The sequence below is a fragment of the Marmota flaviventris genome, chromosome 15 (assembly GCF_047511675.1).
Source record: "Marmota flaviventris isolate mMarFla1 chromosome 15, mMarFla1.hap1, whole genome shotgun sequence".
Taxonomy (NCBI): Eukaryota; Metazoa; Chordata; class Mammalia; order Rodentia; family Sciuridae; genus Marmota; species Marmota flaviventris.
In genome coordinates, this window is record NC_092512.1 from 36,966,570 (window position 1) to 36,984,738 (window position 18,169).

General features: G+C 34.9%; 1 protein-coding gene across 6 annotated transcripts in view; it reads right to left on the reverse strand.

Moving 5' to 3' along the window:
- The window catches only part of Vps13b (vacuolar protein sorting 13 homolog B), a 757,361-nt gene that overhangs the window by 138,351 nt on the left and 600,841 nt on the right, over positions 1 to 18,169 (reverse strand). For all 6 annotated transcript variants that reach the window (XM_071602212.1, XM_071602213.1, XM_071602214.1 and 3 more), the window contains 3 exons: positions 3,686 to 3,888; positions 1,189 to 1,396; positions 714 to 898 (listed from right to left, as the gene is read on the reverse strand). In XM_071602212.1, the coding sequence (XP_071458313.1) occupies positions 714 to 898; positions 1,189 to 1,396; positions 3,686 to 3,888 (596 nt within the window). The remainder of the gene's footprint in view (positions 1 to 713; positions 899 to 1,188; positions 1,397 to 3,685; positions 3,889 to 18,169) is intronic.

Consider the following 18,169-nt stretch of genomic DNA (forward strand, 5'->3'; position numbering starts at 1 on the left):
ATGGTTGGATGTGCAGAGTTATGGAAAGAGAGAAATCAAAAATTACTCCCAGAGTTTGAATGGATGGATTTGAGATCCAGTAAAAGATGGAAGACTAAGGGTGAAACATATTTTAGAGAAATTCAGATCAGTAGAATATTAGCAAGTAGAATAATAATATAATATATCCACACTGACATTCACATTAAACTCAGAGAACTAACAAGCAATAAGCATTTCAAAACCATAGGGAATATGATCACTGTTTAGATAATTTTTCTTATTAGGAACAATCAGCCTAACTCAAGTCCCAAGACCATTTTCAGCTCTGGAAATGAAAATTAAAGTTATTGAATTTTGGCCATATGTGGGCATATTTTATTCCAGGGAGAAGTTCTAGAAACTCTAAGGAATCTAAACACAGCAGCTATTAAATGTGTGATGAATTAATGACACCTGCTTGTCCCCTTACAGTAAGACCCTGTAATCTTACACACATCAGAATGAAGAGAAGGATTAGGAACTCTTGAAATTCTCAAGTATTTTGAATCTGAATTACATCATTCCCTTAATTTAAAATTTCTATTGTACATTAGGTGTATGTACACAGTATAAGCATGTGTATTTCTCTATAATATTACTGAACATAAGGAATAAGTATGCTGCAAATCATTCTTAATGAATGATCAACACTTTCCTACACTTTATTTTAAAGTGAATAGTTTCTACATTACCTGTAGCACATCACCCAGGTCTGCTGTGCTAATATCTGGATCCTCTGTGGTGTTGAAAGGTACAGGAGTTATTCGTACAAGGGTGAGTACTCTGGGTTCTGGATACCTCCACAACATCATTCCTGGGCTATCTTCTGTTTCATTATAAAACAAGACTTCATAGACACCAGGGAGTTTCAAAGGTTCTGTCAAATGAAAATATAATACACTGTATGCTTTTAAAAGGGACATGATGGTTTCTTAGAATGAGAAGAAGGTTTTAAGATCAAGAGAAAAGAATAAAAAGAAACCATCTGATCATTTTTATATGGTTTGAGATAGAAAGAAATCAAGACTTCCCTTGAAAGACTGAATGAGAATGCATTATTACTGTAATGTATGTATGAATGTCCTGTACAAGTGATTTATGTGTTGTAATTTAGTAAGTATGCATTTAAACACCCACACATGCACACATACTCTCATACCTACTTACCAGCATCTTGAATGTACTGAAAGTGACCCGTCCGCAGGTCATCTGAACTGTGTTCACTTTTAAAGGCCTGAGTTTTTTCCACAGGAGATGGCATCTGAGGTACTGGTTCAGAAACTAGCACTTCAACATTTCTCTCCTCTTTAAGATATCCATTGAGTAATTCATGAAGGAGGACTAAACAATTCAAATGTTCTTGACCCCAGAAGACCTTTAAAGTGACATGAAAAATTGTGCTGACTTTAAATACAAAGAGTTCTTAAGGGCAATTAGGTACAATCATATTTAAACTAATGCAAGACAGTAATTATTTTCATTTTATAGTTATTAACAATAAACTAATTTCTAAGAAATAGTTAACTTATAGAATGAGATTCTATTAAGTAAACATAACAACAAAATCAATTATATCATCTATTGTGTGAGTAACACATCTTAAATGTTAGATCAATGATGAAATTACATTAATGTGAAGTAATGTTTATAAACTCATTTAGCCATGAGGGCAAAGAAAACTTATTATAGTACAAGAGAAGGTAATGAAGATCCTCTAGGCCAAAGTGCTAATAAAATAGTAATAATAACCTTGTGGAATAGCTTCCTGGATTTTGTCATGAGATTAAATAAACAATTCTGATTATGGGGCTCATTTCTTTGCTCTTTTATACTTCAGAGAAAAAAGAGAGAAGGAACCTGCTTAGTGGTCTTGAACTTGGAAGGCTATCCAACTTCGGTATGTAGTAACAATATGCTAATATATGGGATTCCACAGCTCCTTCCTGAGACTATATGCCAGGAGCTACAGAAGAGTTTCAGAACAAGGGGACAAAGAGAGAGAGTTTCCATGTAATGGAGAAGATGAAATTTTCTTTTTCTGCTTTTGAATAATAATATTCTGTGACAGAATACTAGTCATAGTGATTACATCAGATTTAAGGAAATTTAAAATTTCCTTAATGTTAAAATTTCTCTGAATATACTGGGTAAAATCAATATAACTATTAATTCTAAGAGACCCCTGGTCAACACAGAAAAGACAAAAGAACATACAAAATAGAAAATAATAGCCTTAGAGGATAGGAAAGGCAGCAGAACACAACAGACACGAGTATGGCAATATGTAAATCAATGGATGTGTAACTGATGTGATTCGGCAATCTGTATATGGGGTAAAAATGGGAGCTCACAACCCACTTGAATCAAAGTGTGAAATACAATATATCAAGAACTATGTAATGTTTTGAACAGCCAACAATAAAAAATTAAAAAAAAAAAAAAGAAAATAATAGCCTTATACCTTGTGGGTAAGTTTTAAATACTACACTTAGGTTCTGTTCTTTGGAATTGAGGCATCTCTGAAATGGAAGTAAGAGATACAACACTGTTTACTTTAGTTCTCATCAAAAAGAAATAGAGATGAGTGAAAAGTCAAGGTGGAGAAGAGAACACCATGTCCTGGATTTATGCTGTTAAAAACAGGCACTGACTAGAATGTAGTCATGATATACCTTGATTTTGCTCTTATTTCTGTTTTTAATGTGTAGTTATTTTGCTGCCTTGGAAAAAAGTTAGTAATGTTATTATTCTCTAGAAAGCACTACAAAACTGTATACTTCTCGCTAAATACCTGAAGATTTACAATAGACACTGAAAATCTCCAAAGTAACATAAAGCAATAAGCTACTGGGGTCTCCCAAATCTTACTCTGAGTCAGTAAAACTGGTGAAACTTGAAGCAATACAATTTTCAGATGAAATCAAGAAATTTATGTTTAATATGCCTCCATTACTGACAAATCAGCCATTTCAACCTTCTAGTATTTGAATTTTGTAAGCTTTTTGGATTCAGGCAATTTTAGAGGGCATCGAATCACATAAAGATCAGATTAACATCTATTCAAATATTACCAAGAAATAAGATGGGTACCCATACATTGTGGTATATAAGGCAAATGCATAAGAAGTTGCAATGTGACTTATAGCAAGTGTTAGTAATCAGCAATCATAATATATAAGAAATCTGTCACCAGGAATGGTTCAACTACTTTGTAGTTATAAAAGTATTTATATTTTAAAAAGTTTCACCCCAAAATTCTACTCCTAATTATATACCCAAGATAAATGAAAACACAAGTCTACACAAAATGTTAAATGCAAATGTAATATCAGCATTATTTTTAACAGCCCCAAGTAGAAAGATCCCAAATGTCCCTCTCAACTGAAGAATAAGTGGTAAAAAAAAAAAAGAAGTTCTACAATTGGCCATGGTAATGATCACACAACTCTGAGATGATACTAAGAAACCATTGAATTGCACTCCTTAAATAGGTAAATTATATGGCATGTGGTTATACCTCAATAAAACTGCCAAAAATTTTATAAGATAGCAATCTGATAATACCCTTTTCTCACCCACAAAGGCTTAAAATTTAGTGAAATAGTTAAAAAAAACAAAGGCATCTAAAAATTTATGGGGAAAAAAAGGGTCAATTCCTACTGACCTGTAGCAGACCACCTCTTAAATCGATGGATATTTTTGGTATGGACTGTTCTGGCCCTAGATTGCCACTGTGTTTACACCACTTAGCTTCTAGATTAGTGGTAGCACAAAATGGTCCTGTGAGAATCCGACTTCTTTCTCTGAGACTTGTTTTAAGGAGAAAATCATTTATGCTGAGTAGAAATGACGATCCAAGAATTATGCCTAAAAAAGAAAAAAGAAAAAAAAGAAAATGGAAAGAGGTACATCATTCTTCCTCGAACCCTCAACAAGAGTTCGGGAAAAGACTGCATATTTTTAAAGAGTGTTAATTCACCCACTGTCAGAATCTTCTTTTTCAGTTGGCTTTCCAACCACAGTTTCATGCCATTTAAATAGAATTCTAGTTATGAAGCAGGTATACCTCATTCACATTCTTAACAAAGCAATATTTGCCAAAACATTATGATTTTTTCCACAAGTGAGTATTTTAAGTTTTATGAGTAGAGACATTTTCATTAAACTGTGTAAGTTTTTCAAACAGCTATGCTAAGAATAAGAACAGCTGCTTCATTTGTCTATCATTAAAATGATGGGAAAGGGCAATTTTCTGTGATTTCTTACAGCACCAGAGTACAATATATTATTTTGCTAGGCACTCAAAGTTTTTGACTGTCCTATGCTAAAATTCAAAACAATCAAAATATATAACATGTGTTTTCTAAAAAATTTAGTTTAACCCAAACTTCACACATCATAACCACTTGAAGTTTACAAAGTCTTAAAAACAGATAGTGGCAGGTTAGATTTATGAGAAAAACTAAATGCTGTAGTTCAAAGTAAATACACCCAGAAAAGGAATACACTTCAAAATGTAGGTTTTCTTTTGAACTTAAAGTAGGAGTACGGATCAAAACCTTTTCATAAAACTAAGAGTACACTTTTAAGATATTTAGATGCAAACTTAGAGTGGTGAGTTCACTTTCCTTCCAAGGAGCTTATATTCTAAATTGTCATTGTGAATATTGAATTTCACCAGACCAAGTGTGTAATGCACAGGGCTTATTTTTCTAATGCTATTTGATCCTTAAAAAAAGATGAAAGATTAAAAAAACACCTTATGCCCACAACATACACAGTTCATAGTATTCACACTGACTTTTCAATTCCATGGACATTTGAAAACTTCATGAGTGTTGTATGTTCCTACTGTAGAAATGAGATACACAACTTTTAATTCTGCACAGAAGGCATCATACCCAAAAAAGTGTCAGCTTGAAGACTTCTGTTTAAAAACTACTGTGGAAATCAATCTCTTAAATTTTTAAACAAATCTACTGTGCTACTGACACTTTCATTTCTTCACCCAATTATCTTTATTCAAAGTTACATTTCACTTAGACTAAAGGAAAAAATCAGAAAATAAGAGAAATAGAAATAGGTTAAAAAATACTCAAGAATCAAAACCATCTTTATCGATAGGGTTCATAACTTAAGTCATAACTTCCTGAAAACTGCATTACATTTCCTGACTTCTCAACAGTAAATATCTGCTAAATGAAACACATTAATTCATCATCCAGAAATTGTTGTAACAGGATTATAAAAACAGACTTAAGCATGGTGCTTCACACCAGTCAGTAATCCCAGCTACTCAAAAGGTTGAGGCAGGAGGACTGTGAATTAAAGGTCAGCCTGAGTAACTTTGGGAGGCCCTGTCTCAAAAATAAAATAAAAAGGGCTGATGTTATAGTTTAGTGGAAATGTATACCTAGCATGCTTGAGGCCTTGGATTCACTGGCAATTAACAGTATCATGGGGTCCAGGGAAGTATAAGCTTACTCTTCTGACAGAAGATTAATATCTAGAATATATAAAGAACTCAAAAAAGTTAACACTGAAAAAAAAAATAAATCAAAATGGGCATGAACTAAACAAATATTTCTCAAAAGAATATAAACGGCCAAAAAACATGTAAAAAAGTGTTCCACATCCTTAGCAATCAGGAAAATGCAAATAAAAACTACACTCAGATTTCATCTCATTCCAGTTAGAATGGCAGTCATCAGGAATACAAATAACAATAAAAGCTGGCAAGAATGTGGGGGAAAAGGTACCTCATATATTGTTGTTGGGACTGCAAATTAGTATAATCACTTTGGAAAGCAGTATGGAGAACCCTCAAAATTTTGACCAGGAATGGAGCCACTATATGACCCAGCTATCTTGCTCTTGGTATTTATTTGTTAGAAAGAACTAAAATCAGCATACTACAGCAATACATGCATACCAATGTTCACAGAAGCACAATTCATAATAGCCAAGTTAAGGAACTAGCCCAGGTGCTGGACAACACATGAATGGATAAAGAAAATACACAATAAAGTTTTACTCAGCCCTGAAGAAGATGAAATTATGCCATTTTCAGAAAAATAGATGAAACTAGAGAACATGATGCTAAGTTAAATCAGGCTATCTCAGAAGGTCAAGGGCCAAATGTTTTCTCTTGTATGTGAAAGTGAGAAAGAGCAAGCAAGAGAGCGAGATAAAGAGCAAGAAAGCGAGAGCAACAGTGAGAAGAAATTTTAAACAAAAGGTGATCTCACAAAAATAGAAGGGACACCAACAGAATAGAGGAAGGGGACTGAGAGGGAGGGAGGAGAGGAAGGCACAGGGAAATGAAATATACCAAATTATGCTATGTGATATATGAATATACCACAATTTTTATCCTGTAGATATATATGTGTGTGTGTGTGTGTATGTATATGTGTGTGTGTGTGTGTGTTTATATATATATATATATATATATAATGTACTAATTGAAAAAATATATAGTAGTAGGAGGTATATCAGCAGAATAGAGCAAGTGGATTGGGGGAGGTGAGGGAAAAAAAGGGAGTGGGGAATGAAATTCATCAAATTATGTGCATACGGGCTGGGGATGTGGCTCAAGTGGTAACGCGCTTGCCTGGCATGCGCGGGGCGCTGGGTTCAATCCTCAGCACCACATAAAATAAAGATGTTGTGTCCTCTGAAAACATTTAAAAAATTCTCTCTCTCTCTCTCTAAAAAAAATTATGTGCATACATACACAAATATGGCATAATAAATCTCATTATTATATATAATTGTAATGTACCCATAAAATTTTTTTTAAAAGGGATGGGGATGCAGCTCAGTGGTAGAGTGCTTACTTGATATGCATGAAGCCCTGGGCTCAATCCCCAGTAATGAAGGGCAAGTTTATGGAATAGTAATTATCTATCAAAGAAAAGACAATTAACAGAAAGAGCTGATATTTATCTCTGGAAGTTTCTTTAAGAGTGAGCTCAACATTTTTTTCTGATGCACACAGGTGAGTGAGATTATCTTATCTCGCTCTACAGCAGCTTTCATTTATACAAGAATATTTGTAAGCATATGAAAAAAAATCTTACCTATGCAGACAAACATAATACACACTATATCTTACTACATTTCTACTGTGTGGAGACTACTTCAAAATACTGATATTGTATATCCAGTTTCTTAGGTTTTGTCTAGAGAACTCTAGTACTGGAATGATAAAATTTGTGTCATCATGTCTTTTATACACTCTGAAAGTTATGTATCTTTTCTCAAAAAGGAATTTAAGTAGGGTTGATGAAAGGAGCTCTTCTTAACTCCCTCAAATTATGCAAATATAAGTATTTACTGATGACATTAAGGCAAGAATGAAAAAAATCTTCAGACTTGAATTATTACAAAAACAAATACGAAATGGTGAAAGTTTTTGTGTCACTGTGTGACCTGCTAAACCCATGAACATTTCCCTGTCCTTATATGAATCCTATTTTTATTTACTTTGGGCAGAGAGAATGGGATGGCTGAAATTATCAGGAGGGAAAACATAAAGGTAGCATGTTAGCTTCATATTCCTATGATGAAATATCTGAGATAAGTAACTTATAAAGAGAAAAAGATTATTTTGGATCACAGTTTTGGAGGTTCCAGTCCATGACTGATTAGCCCCATTGTTTCGGGCAGATGGTGAGGTGACACATCATTGTGGGAACACCTCATGATCAAGAAGCAAAGAGAAAAAGCAAGAGACTTGAGTTTCAAAATTTCCTCTGAGGACATGCCCCCAATGACCTCCGATAAGGCCCCGACTCCTAAAGATTCACAGCACCCCCCAACAGTGCCAGGCTGGGGAGCAAGTCTTTAACACATGGACCTTTGGGGGGCACTTAATGTTCGAACTATGCAAGTAGAAACTGAAATCTCAGGAAAATGTGACAGAATTAGGAAGCCAATGGTTGGTCAACACTTTGGAAGTCTGAAACAACAAGAAAGTGAGCCAGACTCATCTGAGTCCTGAGAAGAGCAGGAGGATGCACAGTATGCCTGAGATAGGGACCTTGTAATTGTGTATTGTGTCAGGCATTGACCCAGCTATTGTTATGTTCCAGACTGGGAACTTGTCACATTTTATAGAATTTCATGTTTGATATTCACTGGAGTTTGGTTTGGTTCAGAGATAAGCATGAAATCTTACAATGAGGTATACTGCTACTTTGGGGAAAATGACCTTTCTTGCTTCTTAATCAACGATACTGGAGGTACTAGATGGTACCAATAATTGGAGCTCAAAGCTGAAGCTGGGTAATGTGGAAGGAGGAAACCTAATGATTGCTGTGGTACCTGAGGACAGCACTGAATTGGCACTTTTCTCTTTCATGATACTATTTAACTCACTTTTGGTTGTTTTTCTTCCACTTGCCACCCTAAGCATCCCAACTGATGGACATTTTCTAACCAATGGGGTTTTCTTTTCTTTTTTAAATATATTTTTTAGTTGTTGATGGATCTTTATTTGTTTGTATGTGGTGCTGAGAATCAAACCCAAGCGCAAGTGCCTTGCGCTTGCTATCCCTGAGCCACAACTCCAGCCCCACCAATGGGATTTTCAAGGTAATCCTTAGACTTCTATTCTTCTCTCCCTAATCTATTTCAGTGTACTTCTCTATTCTCATGGCTTTAAAGATAATTTTTTTTTTTTTTGGTGGAGTGTCCACAACCAGACCTATTTTCTTAAACAAGTGCTACTCTATGCTTCTGTGTATAAGACAATTGGACATTCTGCATCACCTTCAGCTTAATATTTATGCATGCATATATTGATTATTGAAACAAAATTCACAGATTATATAATACCTTGGGTATATAAAGAAAAAGTAAATAATTTACAATTTTCTTTTGCATCATATTCTCTCTCAAGTTCTGAGATCTCAGTAAGAACCAGGGGGAAAACAAAGAACATTTACAATACTGACGGTTGGCTGGGTATAGTGACACACACCTATAATTTCAATGACTTGGGAGGCTGAGGCAAGAGTATTGCAAGTTTAAAGCCAGCTTCACCAACTTGGGAAGGCCTTATGTCAAAAAAACAAAATTAAAAGAACTAGGGATATAGTTTAGTGGCAGAGTATCTCTGAGTTCAATACCTAGTGCTCACGTGTGCCGGTGTGCTCACACACACAGAAGATAAAAATACTGATTGCTGAGTACATGAGAACTGTTTCAGAACATGAACATTTCATTGCTTCCATATAAATTCTATTATTTTGAACCTTTTAAAATTTCACTTTATGTGCTATAAATTCTTTTATTCAATATAATTGAGTTGCTGTTCCCTTTTTCTTTCTGATCCCTTTTATTTTTTCCCCCAATAACCACCCTCAAGCTAACATTTTCTAATCATTTAGTCCTGAAGCTCAGGCCTATTTGCACTATCACAGGCTTGTTTAAACACACTGACAGAACTGAGTATTAGTATTTAACAACTAATAATGCCAGGAGGAAACAGAAAATTGGCACTGCCCAAAGACATCAAGATCTATGACCTACCGATATAAACTGCCCTGCCTGGTTCCTTTTGTCCCCTTTCTTTTCCCACGTGCCATATACCTACAAGGAAATAAGGCAGGGTTCAATTTTGAGCCTACTAGATAAATTCAACTCATCCCCATGTGTTGTCCCTGCCTGCTACACTTACTACATACCCACCTACTAGGACTGCTGCTCAAGGAGGGTACCTGAATATCTGTAGCACCACAAACAGGTTCATCTGCAAGGATAAGCTTTTCAGTTTAAAACACTGTCTTACCTCTTTTTTTGAATATTTCCTGCTACACTTCAAAAAGGCTACAGCATAGTAATAGGAAAAGATATTCAAGTGGTTTTAATCTTGGTATAAGTGATCAGTAATAAAGACTGTGGTGATCAATGAATAACAAAGTGGTTATAAATTTCACAAAGGGTCATTTATGGATGGAAGACCAACTTTATACTTTTATCATAAAAATAATCTCTGGGACTCATGACAGGGCTATTAATTCTCCTTTTTCCTTTCTCCCACTCTGAAAGCTGGCCTGTGGGACATCAGCTCTTCCTTTTTGCTTTTTTCATTAGGAAACATAACTAAATATCTTCCTTGGGATAAAATAAACCTTATTTCACTGCACACATAAACTTGGGGCCACAGACAATTCACTGGATACTTGCACATTTAAAATCTGGTATAAATGGCAAGAGAACTTGAGTTAAGGCATGTGTTGTTTTTTCCAGTGGAGTAATGCATTGTTGGACAAAAAAACATCACAAATAAAAGTTACAGAGCTATCTTACCAATGGAACATGGGGAAAGGCTGAATAATTTTGTAAGGTTCTTTCTGATAAAATGTTTATATTTGTTCTGGCTGTAGGTACACAGGCATTTGAAGTGCTATTCTTGACGTTTTCTTTACTTTTAATTGTCCCCTCTAAATTTCCAAAAATTAGAAAGAGGGAGGAAAAATAAAAAAAGAAATGATGCAAAAGTTTAAGATGTAAAATTATCATTTACCCTTTGAAAGCTTTTATACTTACTTGATTATGAATCCAGTCATTTTTTAAAACTTCAAATTTTGAAATAAATTTTAGGTTTTTACCAAGCTTCCCTTAATATCTCACATCAAACTAGAGTGTATTTCTTTCTCAAAAGCCAGTAATTTAACAGTAATACAATACTACTAATTTATGTAAAACTCTGATTTGCATGAATTTCTCCTCTAAAGTCTTTTTTTTTGTTTTTCCCCTGTCCCAGGATCCCATGTTGTATTCAGCAACTGTGTGATCAGGTCATCTTGACCAAGGACATAACCTCTTCTCTCTACCTCCTTTCATTCGGCAGAATGGTTTTCTGCTAGATATTTCCACTGGCCTCTTTCAAAAATCTGTGTTTATATTTTTAATTTCAGTTTTAGAAAACTAATGGCATATATTTAATTAAACTAAATGAGGTGTAGCAACATTGAGAAGTAACTTCAGAAACAACTAGTGTGATAAATAGAATCTTGCTTTGTTTGCATACTGACATATTTTTCATTGAGTATAAAAATCTCAAGGAACAAATAGTTTCATGACCTTTAAAATACTCCTTCAGAAGACTAATAAATGCAAACCATTTGTTTTGGAAAATATTTACAAAACGCTGCCAGCCCCACATCATCAGTACACACTAGACTCTCTAAGTAAGGCTCTTATTTTCTACATGCTGACTGAGCAAAATGCAATCTAAATCAAGCTTCTGTATATCATTAGAAAGAGTATTCAGTGACAACATGTGCTAGCAAAGCCTATCCAGGTATTTTTTTTATCCAGCTGGAAGCAATCTTAGGCTACTAGAAAATCAGCAAGCATGTGTTAGAAACATACAGAAGCTGATTTGCATAGAGATGCCTCAAAGAGGAGAAATTTTTTTTTAACTATGATCCATAAAGATGTGACCAATCCTTAAAAAATAAAATCTTTCAATTTCTAGTTCATTCAAATAAACACTCTGAAGACATAAAAATGACACTTGGGTGTTGTAACCACGAAAAAACCTCCAGCTCCCCAATCAGAATGCTTAAGTTGATCTGATAATATTCAATTCAATTTGTAATAAGCTTATACAAATATATTGTATGTTAATATAGCAAACTAAAATACAGGATATAATTGATATATAGAACAAAACATAACAGAACATGTTTCAATGGATTCTGATGTGAGCTATAAGAGAAGCCAGTGCTCTCCAACAAAGTAACTTAAAAGTCATAAAATGATAGCCAAATTGGGTGGCCCACTTACTAGTGTCTCTTTTTCAAAGTATTTAATGACTTATCCTAGGCAGGACTTCCAGTGTTCTTAGGGACTTTTACCCAGTCCTCACTGTTTAGTAAAAGCTGAGATTCCTAGTCTAATCCAGGCCTCATGTTTTGGATGTAAGAAAATGGAAAAATAACTAGAAGGCAGAAGAGGAATTGATTCATAGGGCTGTTCAGAGTATTAGATGACATAATCTGTGCAGAGAATCCTACATATTGTCAGTTTATCAGAAAAACAGAACTTGATTGGACCATGCAGTTATGTTTTTAAAAAATGCAGTCGCATATCTAACTGCATATTGGAGAGCATATAACAACCTTCTTACAGAGAAAATAACAGTAAATACATATTTGAAAAGCTTTGAGATAAATTCAGTAGCTGGCTAATTTAATTACATGAAAAAACTGCTACTAAATCAAACTTTCTTGGTCAGTGATATGGATAGAATTGGTATAAATCTAATGTTGAAAGCAAAATGACTTGCTAAGTAATTTACTACAATGGCTTAGAAAATGATCTTGATCTACATACCCAGTTTTAAAAACATGGATATAATAGAAATACCAGAAATCAGAAGTTCACTTTATTTTAGAATAACCCTGGACAGCCTGGGCATGATGGTTCACAACTGTAATCCCAGCTACTCAGGAGGTTGAGGCAGGAGGATGGCAAGTTGGAGGCAAGCCAGGGAAACTCAGCAAAACCCTGTCTCAAAATAAAAAATAGAACGGGCTGGGGATATAGCTCAGTGTAGAGCAACCCTGGGTTCAATCCATGATACGCGCCCCCACCCCAATGATCCTTGGACAAATGCTTACTCTCTCTACTTCACTCAACAAGGCAATTAACACTAGCCCAGTGGGCTTTAGCTCCTTAGGTGGCCCATGAGATAATTTTAGTATCTTGAAGAGCATTGAAATCATGAGTCTGACACTGGGCTGTGGAATGAATAAATATTTTTATCTTTAGCTACAATCGTATCAGATTGATACAGTTGGCTATCCTAAATTCAATGCATTTAGGTCTATGGAAGAAAAGGATAGAAAGTGCTCTTGATAAAGTATTGCCTTTAAGATAAGTTTTAGCTAAAAAATTTACTTTTCTATGACTTTAGCATTCAAATGTTGTGACTCTGTTGAGGGAAGAGAAAGAAGATAAAGGCCAGTATTTACTAAACACTTAATTTGTGCCAACCAATATGTAGGATTCTCTGCACAGATTATGTCATCTAATACTCTGAACAGCCCTATGAATCAATCCTGCCTTCATCTGGGAGATGAGTTACACAGTTGTTTCTGCCACAATCTACTAGCCAGTAAGTAGCAGGGCCGGGATGCAGACTGTCAGCCTCCTTCAAGTACTATGTTGCTTTATAAAAACTATGACTCTTAGTTTGCTCTTAGTAGTTTCATTTACCAAGTGGTAACAGGGTTGTAAATAAATGTTTGTTCCTGTCTACAGTTCTCTTGCACAGTCTTGCTGTGCTATGTCAATTTAGCCACAGGTCCAGGGGACCAGCTAGGGTATAAAAGAACATCTCAGATGTTTTTTCAGTCACTCATTACTGCCAGGGTTGCTTTGCCAGCAACTTTCTTAGCAAATAGCCTACTGGCTTCTGTGGATAAGAGGGCAATTTGCTGTGACCACAGGCAAAACTAAATGCTGCCACAAATGCAGGAGAGTGATAGATACAGATTTACTTCTAACCGTCTCTTTTTCCACAGTCCTGGGTTGGGGCTCTAACAATATGTGTTCATTTCACTGAATACTAACTAATAGGTGCTATCATTAGGATGTAAAGATGAGGCTACCAAGATAAAGGTCTCTAGTTCTTAATTATTATGGCTGAAACCTCTCCAAAGACATTGTACACCGTGAGATAGTCTCATGTTAATTGATAACACTTTTGTTTTCTCAAAGGCTTTTTATTCTACTGTCCAAGAACACTGTTTTAATGTCTGTATATAAAATTTATATCACTTGTTTTTTTATACAAATGCATCAAAATCTAGAGAAATGCATTGTTCTTTAAAATTCTTGAGTTAAAAGTTGGAGAAAAAAAATAAAAACACTGATTTTTTTTTCACCCTATCAGATACAGGACACACACGGGTCAATGTTATGGGATGTGATTCTAAAATATACATGACCTGAAGCCAACAGTTTTCTAGCAAAGAATTTGTAATTTGGTAACTGAAACTGATAGCAAGAAATAGGCTAATTTAGGCAGGGGAAAGATTTGAGGGTGGATTTACATGGAACATTATAATAACTGCACTGCATTACTCATTAGAAGGGAGCAGAGTCTTATGAAGATTTCATACTCCCCAAGAGAACCATATTTATACAATTAACAATTCTTTTGTTGAAAAAAAAGCTTTTCATTATTGCATGTGGATACATGTGGGCTGTGTAAAAATACAAGAGATGTGTAACACACGGTAAACAGAAAGTAATGATCTTAAACAGGCCAAATCCTTGAACTCGTCATTAATAAACGTCTCTCTACATTCAGCTACCCGGGCTGCTGGGAGCCTGTTTTCTTCAAGTACTTCAAACACTGAAATCCAGGAACATTTATTATTTTAATCCATTACAGGCAGTGCTTGATTTAACTTTATTGGTTGTGGTGGTACTAGTGGTTATAAGTGGGGGTATAGCAATGTTCTTTTACACATCATTTCAAAAGGGCTTAATTATATTTTATAGTTTGGGCCAGGAATTCTGCTTGTTTTTTGTCTAACAAGGTTCAAATGGAGTTCAGGTCAGCGATGAATCAGAAGAAAAAGTCAGAGATGGTTATCTCTGTGCAGTGAGCTCATCTCCCTGTAGAAAGGCTGGGCAGGTACATCATGTTCCCCACACCACCACAGGAGATAGCTCTGATAGCCCAAGCTTGCTGCTTAATAGAAAGTATTCATTTTCATGAAACCTTGAAATTAAAACATCAGAGATTCAACTCAGGGGTTACCTTCTATAGCTTTGGAGTTACTATCCTGACTATTTAAGAACTTCCTGCAGGAATCCAAAACAGATATAACAGGCACAAGCCCTAAAACAAAAACTGTATCAAAGAACAATAATCACTTAACAGACATTTTAAGAAATGTATAAGCCTGCTACCACAGAAGAAAAAACATGTCATAAAATTGACATAAAAGGCTGCACAAAAATAATTTGCTTAAACAAAAGAATAACTAACTGTATCATTTGCCCAAATAACAAAAATCTACTAGCTTTTTAAAAAGCCAAATACTCATAATTTTTAATCTCTTTTTTGAGGGTATGAAAACAAATCCCCCCCAAGGTAGTAGTATTTTAATATTGCTTATTACTGCCCAAAAGTCTATGTACTCATATATTGTTAACAGTTACAGCAAGAATAAAACTTGTACATTGAGATTCTTCTCCACTATATGTGATGCCTAAGAAGACAGAAGAATTACAGCAGTGCTTACATACATTTGTAGATTTTATTTTACATACTAGAAAAATAATATGGGACATTATTTTGAGAGAAAAAGTTATAATAATTTCACTGTTCTATTTATTTCCTATTCAGTGTCTAGAATCTCCTTCTACTTTTTTTTTTTAAATGTCTCAGTGGTTTATCAGAATGTACAGAAAAATATGACCATTGAAAAAAACTCAGTAAACTCCAGGTAATTTAAGGGTAAAAAAAAAAATAGGTACATGCCAGTTCATCAGTAGCAACTTTGAACCTTGTTATAAAGTAATAGGAGGGAATCTGACCAGGATTAATAGTGGTACTCAGTCCTAGGATGAGGGAGTGTCGTGTTTCACGGACTCTAGGCCATCTGTTGTGCCTGCCTACATTTTACTTCTACAAAACTATAAATGCACCTCTACCTCAGGGACTATAGAAAGGCATTAGAATTCTTCTGCTTTTCATTATCACAAGATTCAGTAACTCATTTTGTTGTCAAGATAATCCCCTTTTACTCTTTCTTTTGCGCTTGCAGGGTATGCCAAAATGACAAATAAAATCCCAGATGTTACAGACCCAATGAGGTCTCCACCTTTCCTTGAGTGTTGGATTTAGGCTACTTGGGACACGGTGTCAAAAATGACAGGACCCTGAAGCACACACCCAATATTCATTAAGGTTCATTAGTGATTTGTATAGCTGTCTACAAGCTGTACTTCCACTTCAATCCTCAGTGGTTGCTTAAAAGTTAAGTTTGTCCTATGGCTTTCACTGTCAAAGAATTCATTTCCTATTGCGTAGGCACTGAAAAGGGATGCTATTTCTTTCTAGAAGTAACAAGGGTCTTTGGGGTGTTATAAATGACTTATTATTGCAATATATTATTTTAGGTAGTCATAATCTAATTTAATGTTTTATTTCCCTTTAGGCTAACCTGAAATACCGCAGTATCCAAAGGCTATGATTATGCCTTAAGGGATTTTTCCTCAGGAGAACCAGTTAACAGAATGAAAAGCTGGAGCTCCGCTTTGTATCAATTAAGGATGGAGTTTCACTTTTCAGTACACGAAAAGAAATTTTAGGTTCTTGAATTTTAGGTTCTTACTGGTCCTGAATTCAGTGAACATGAGAAGAGACATTTTGTATACGTGAAAAATAATGTGGCTATGCTTTCTTTCTCTCCTCCTATTTATACACAAAGATAAGTACATCTGGATGACAGCAGTGGGGGTAGTCAGTTACTTAAACCATAATTCTTTGACTAGAAGGAGTTCAACTCACTGCTTTCTGCCTGGGTGAAAAGTTCTCAGCATTTCTCTGGACACAGAGGTCCCAACCTTTTCCCAATTCTGACTAAAATATCAGTCAAATTGGCCTCATGTAGGCTTTTTCCCCTTTGTGCCATCTAACTTGTTCACCTATTTTCCTCTTCCTTGTCTATGTGGGGATTGCTAATACCAGTGCTCTTAATGGGCAAGAACAAGGTAATCTCAAGTATCACGATTTCACAGTTCTCAATTGTGTACTTTTGTTTGCTGAAATCTAAAGATCATTGCCCTAATAGCACCATAATTTATTTTGACTAGGGGAGCTAAAGTGTGCAGCTCACTCCCCACCCTGCCTATGGCACAGCCAGTTCACAATTTGCAGGAATGTCATAAAATTGGTACACTATGGTTTCTCCAAAATGATATACTTCAATTGGCAAAAAAGATTGTGTTGTTTGTTCATGTGGCAGGAAGGGGTTACTAAAAGAATGAACTATGGAATGGGATGAATATTATCTGCCTTAAAATATTTCAGAATATAAAATATAATTTTTAAAAATATTTATTTTTTAGTTGTACACAATACCTTTATTTTTGTTTATTTATTTTTATGTGGTGCTGAGGATCAAACCCAGGGCCTCGCACGTGCTGGGCGAGTGCTCTACTGCTGAGCCACAACCCCAACCCTATAAAATATAATTTTTAAACGACATTCATTGTTAGTGATAATACAATCAGGATTTTCTGCATTATGCACCAACTTTTAATATAAAAGCATTAACCTACTAAAATCAGAACTTCAGGGACATTTTACCAAAGACAGTTGGGGGAATATGAGTATTCTAGCAGAAATATGAGTTTGGTTATTATAAGTCACTGCTAAATAGCATCTGTGCAGTGGAAAAAAAAGTCCCTTGAAATATCCATAGTTTAGGATTGCAAAACAGTATAAGAGGTTAAGAAGAACTGGTAGATTTTCCTTGTAAAGTGGAAAATATTTAACCCTTTCATTTTGTTTCATACGATGAAAACAGTAATTCCTTTAACCACTTTAGTGAATAACTTTTAAATATTAAGTTTTAAAATTTAGTAAATGAACATGAAAGAATGCATTTCAGCTTATTTAAATGTATTGACAATGTTTCCGGGAAAACATTTAACTTTCTCATTTCATGCTTTTATTATCCCCCTTTCCCATATATTTCTCATAAGCTTATGACAGCTTCAATTATTAAAAAATATATTCATAGGCAAACTCAAATATTTTTTGTACCTCTGACGAGTGAGGGTACATGCCTACAACACATTCCCAGTGGCGTTTCTCTAAATATTACTTAGCACATAAGATTCCTCTAGCATTACAAATCTATTTCAGCTCCTAAATTAAAATTCATCTGGAAAAGACCATTTTTCCTTGTTTATATAACATTGTCACATAAAGAGTGTTAAAAAAATATTTCACTAAAAATAGCTTGCGTAAGTTAGGGATTAGAGTAGTTTCTGCTGCTATAATTGTTCCTTTGTAGTTTTTTCCATGATGTTTTTGCACAGTGTTTTTGACTGTGTTTATTAAAGTCAGCACATCAAAAAGGATCAAAGAGAAAGTGAGTGA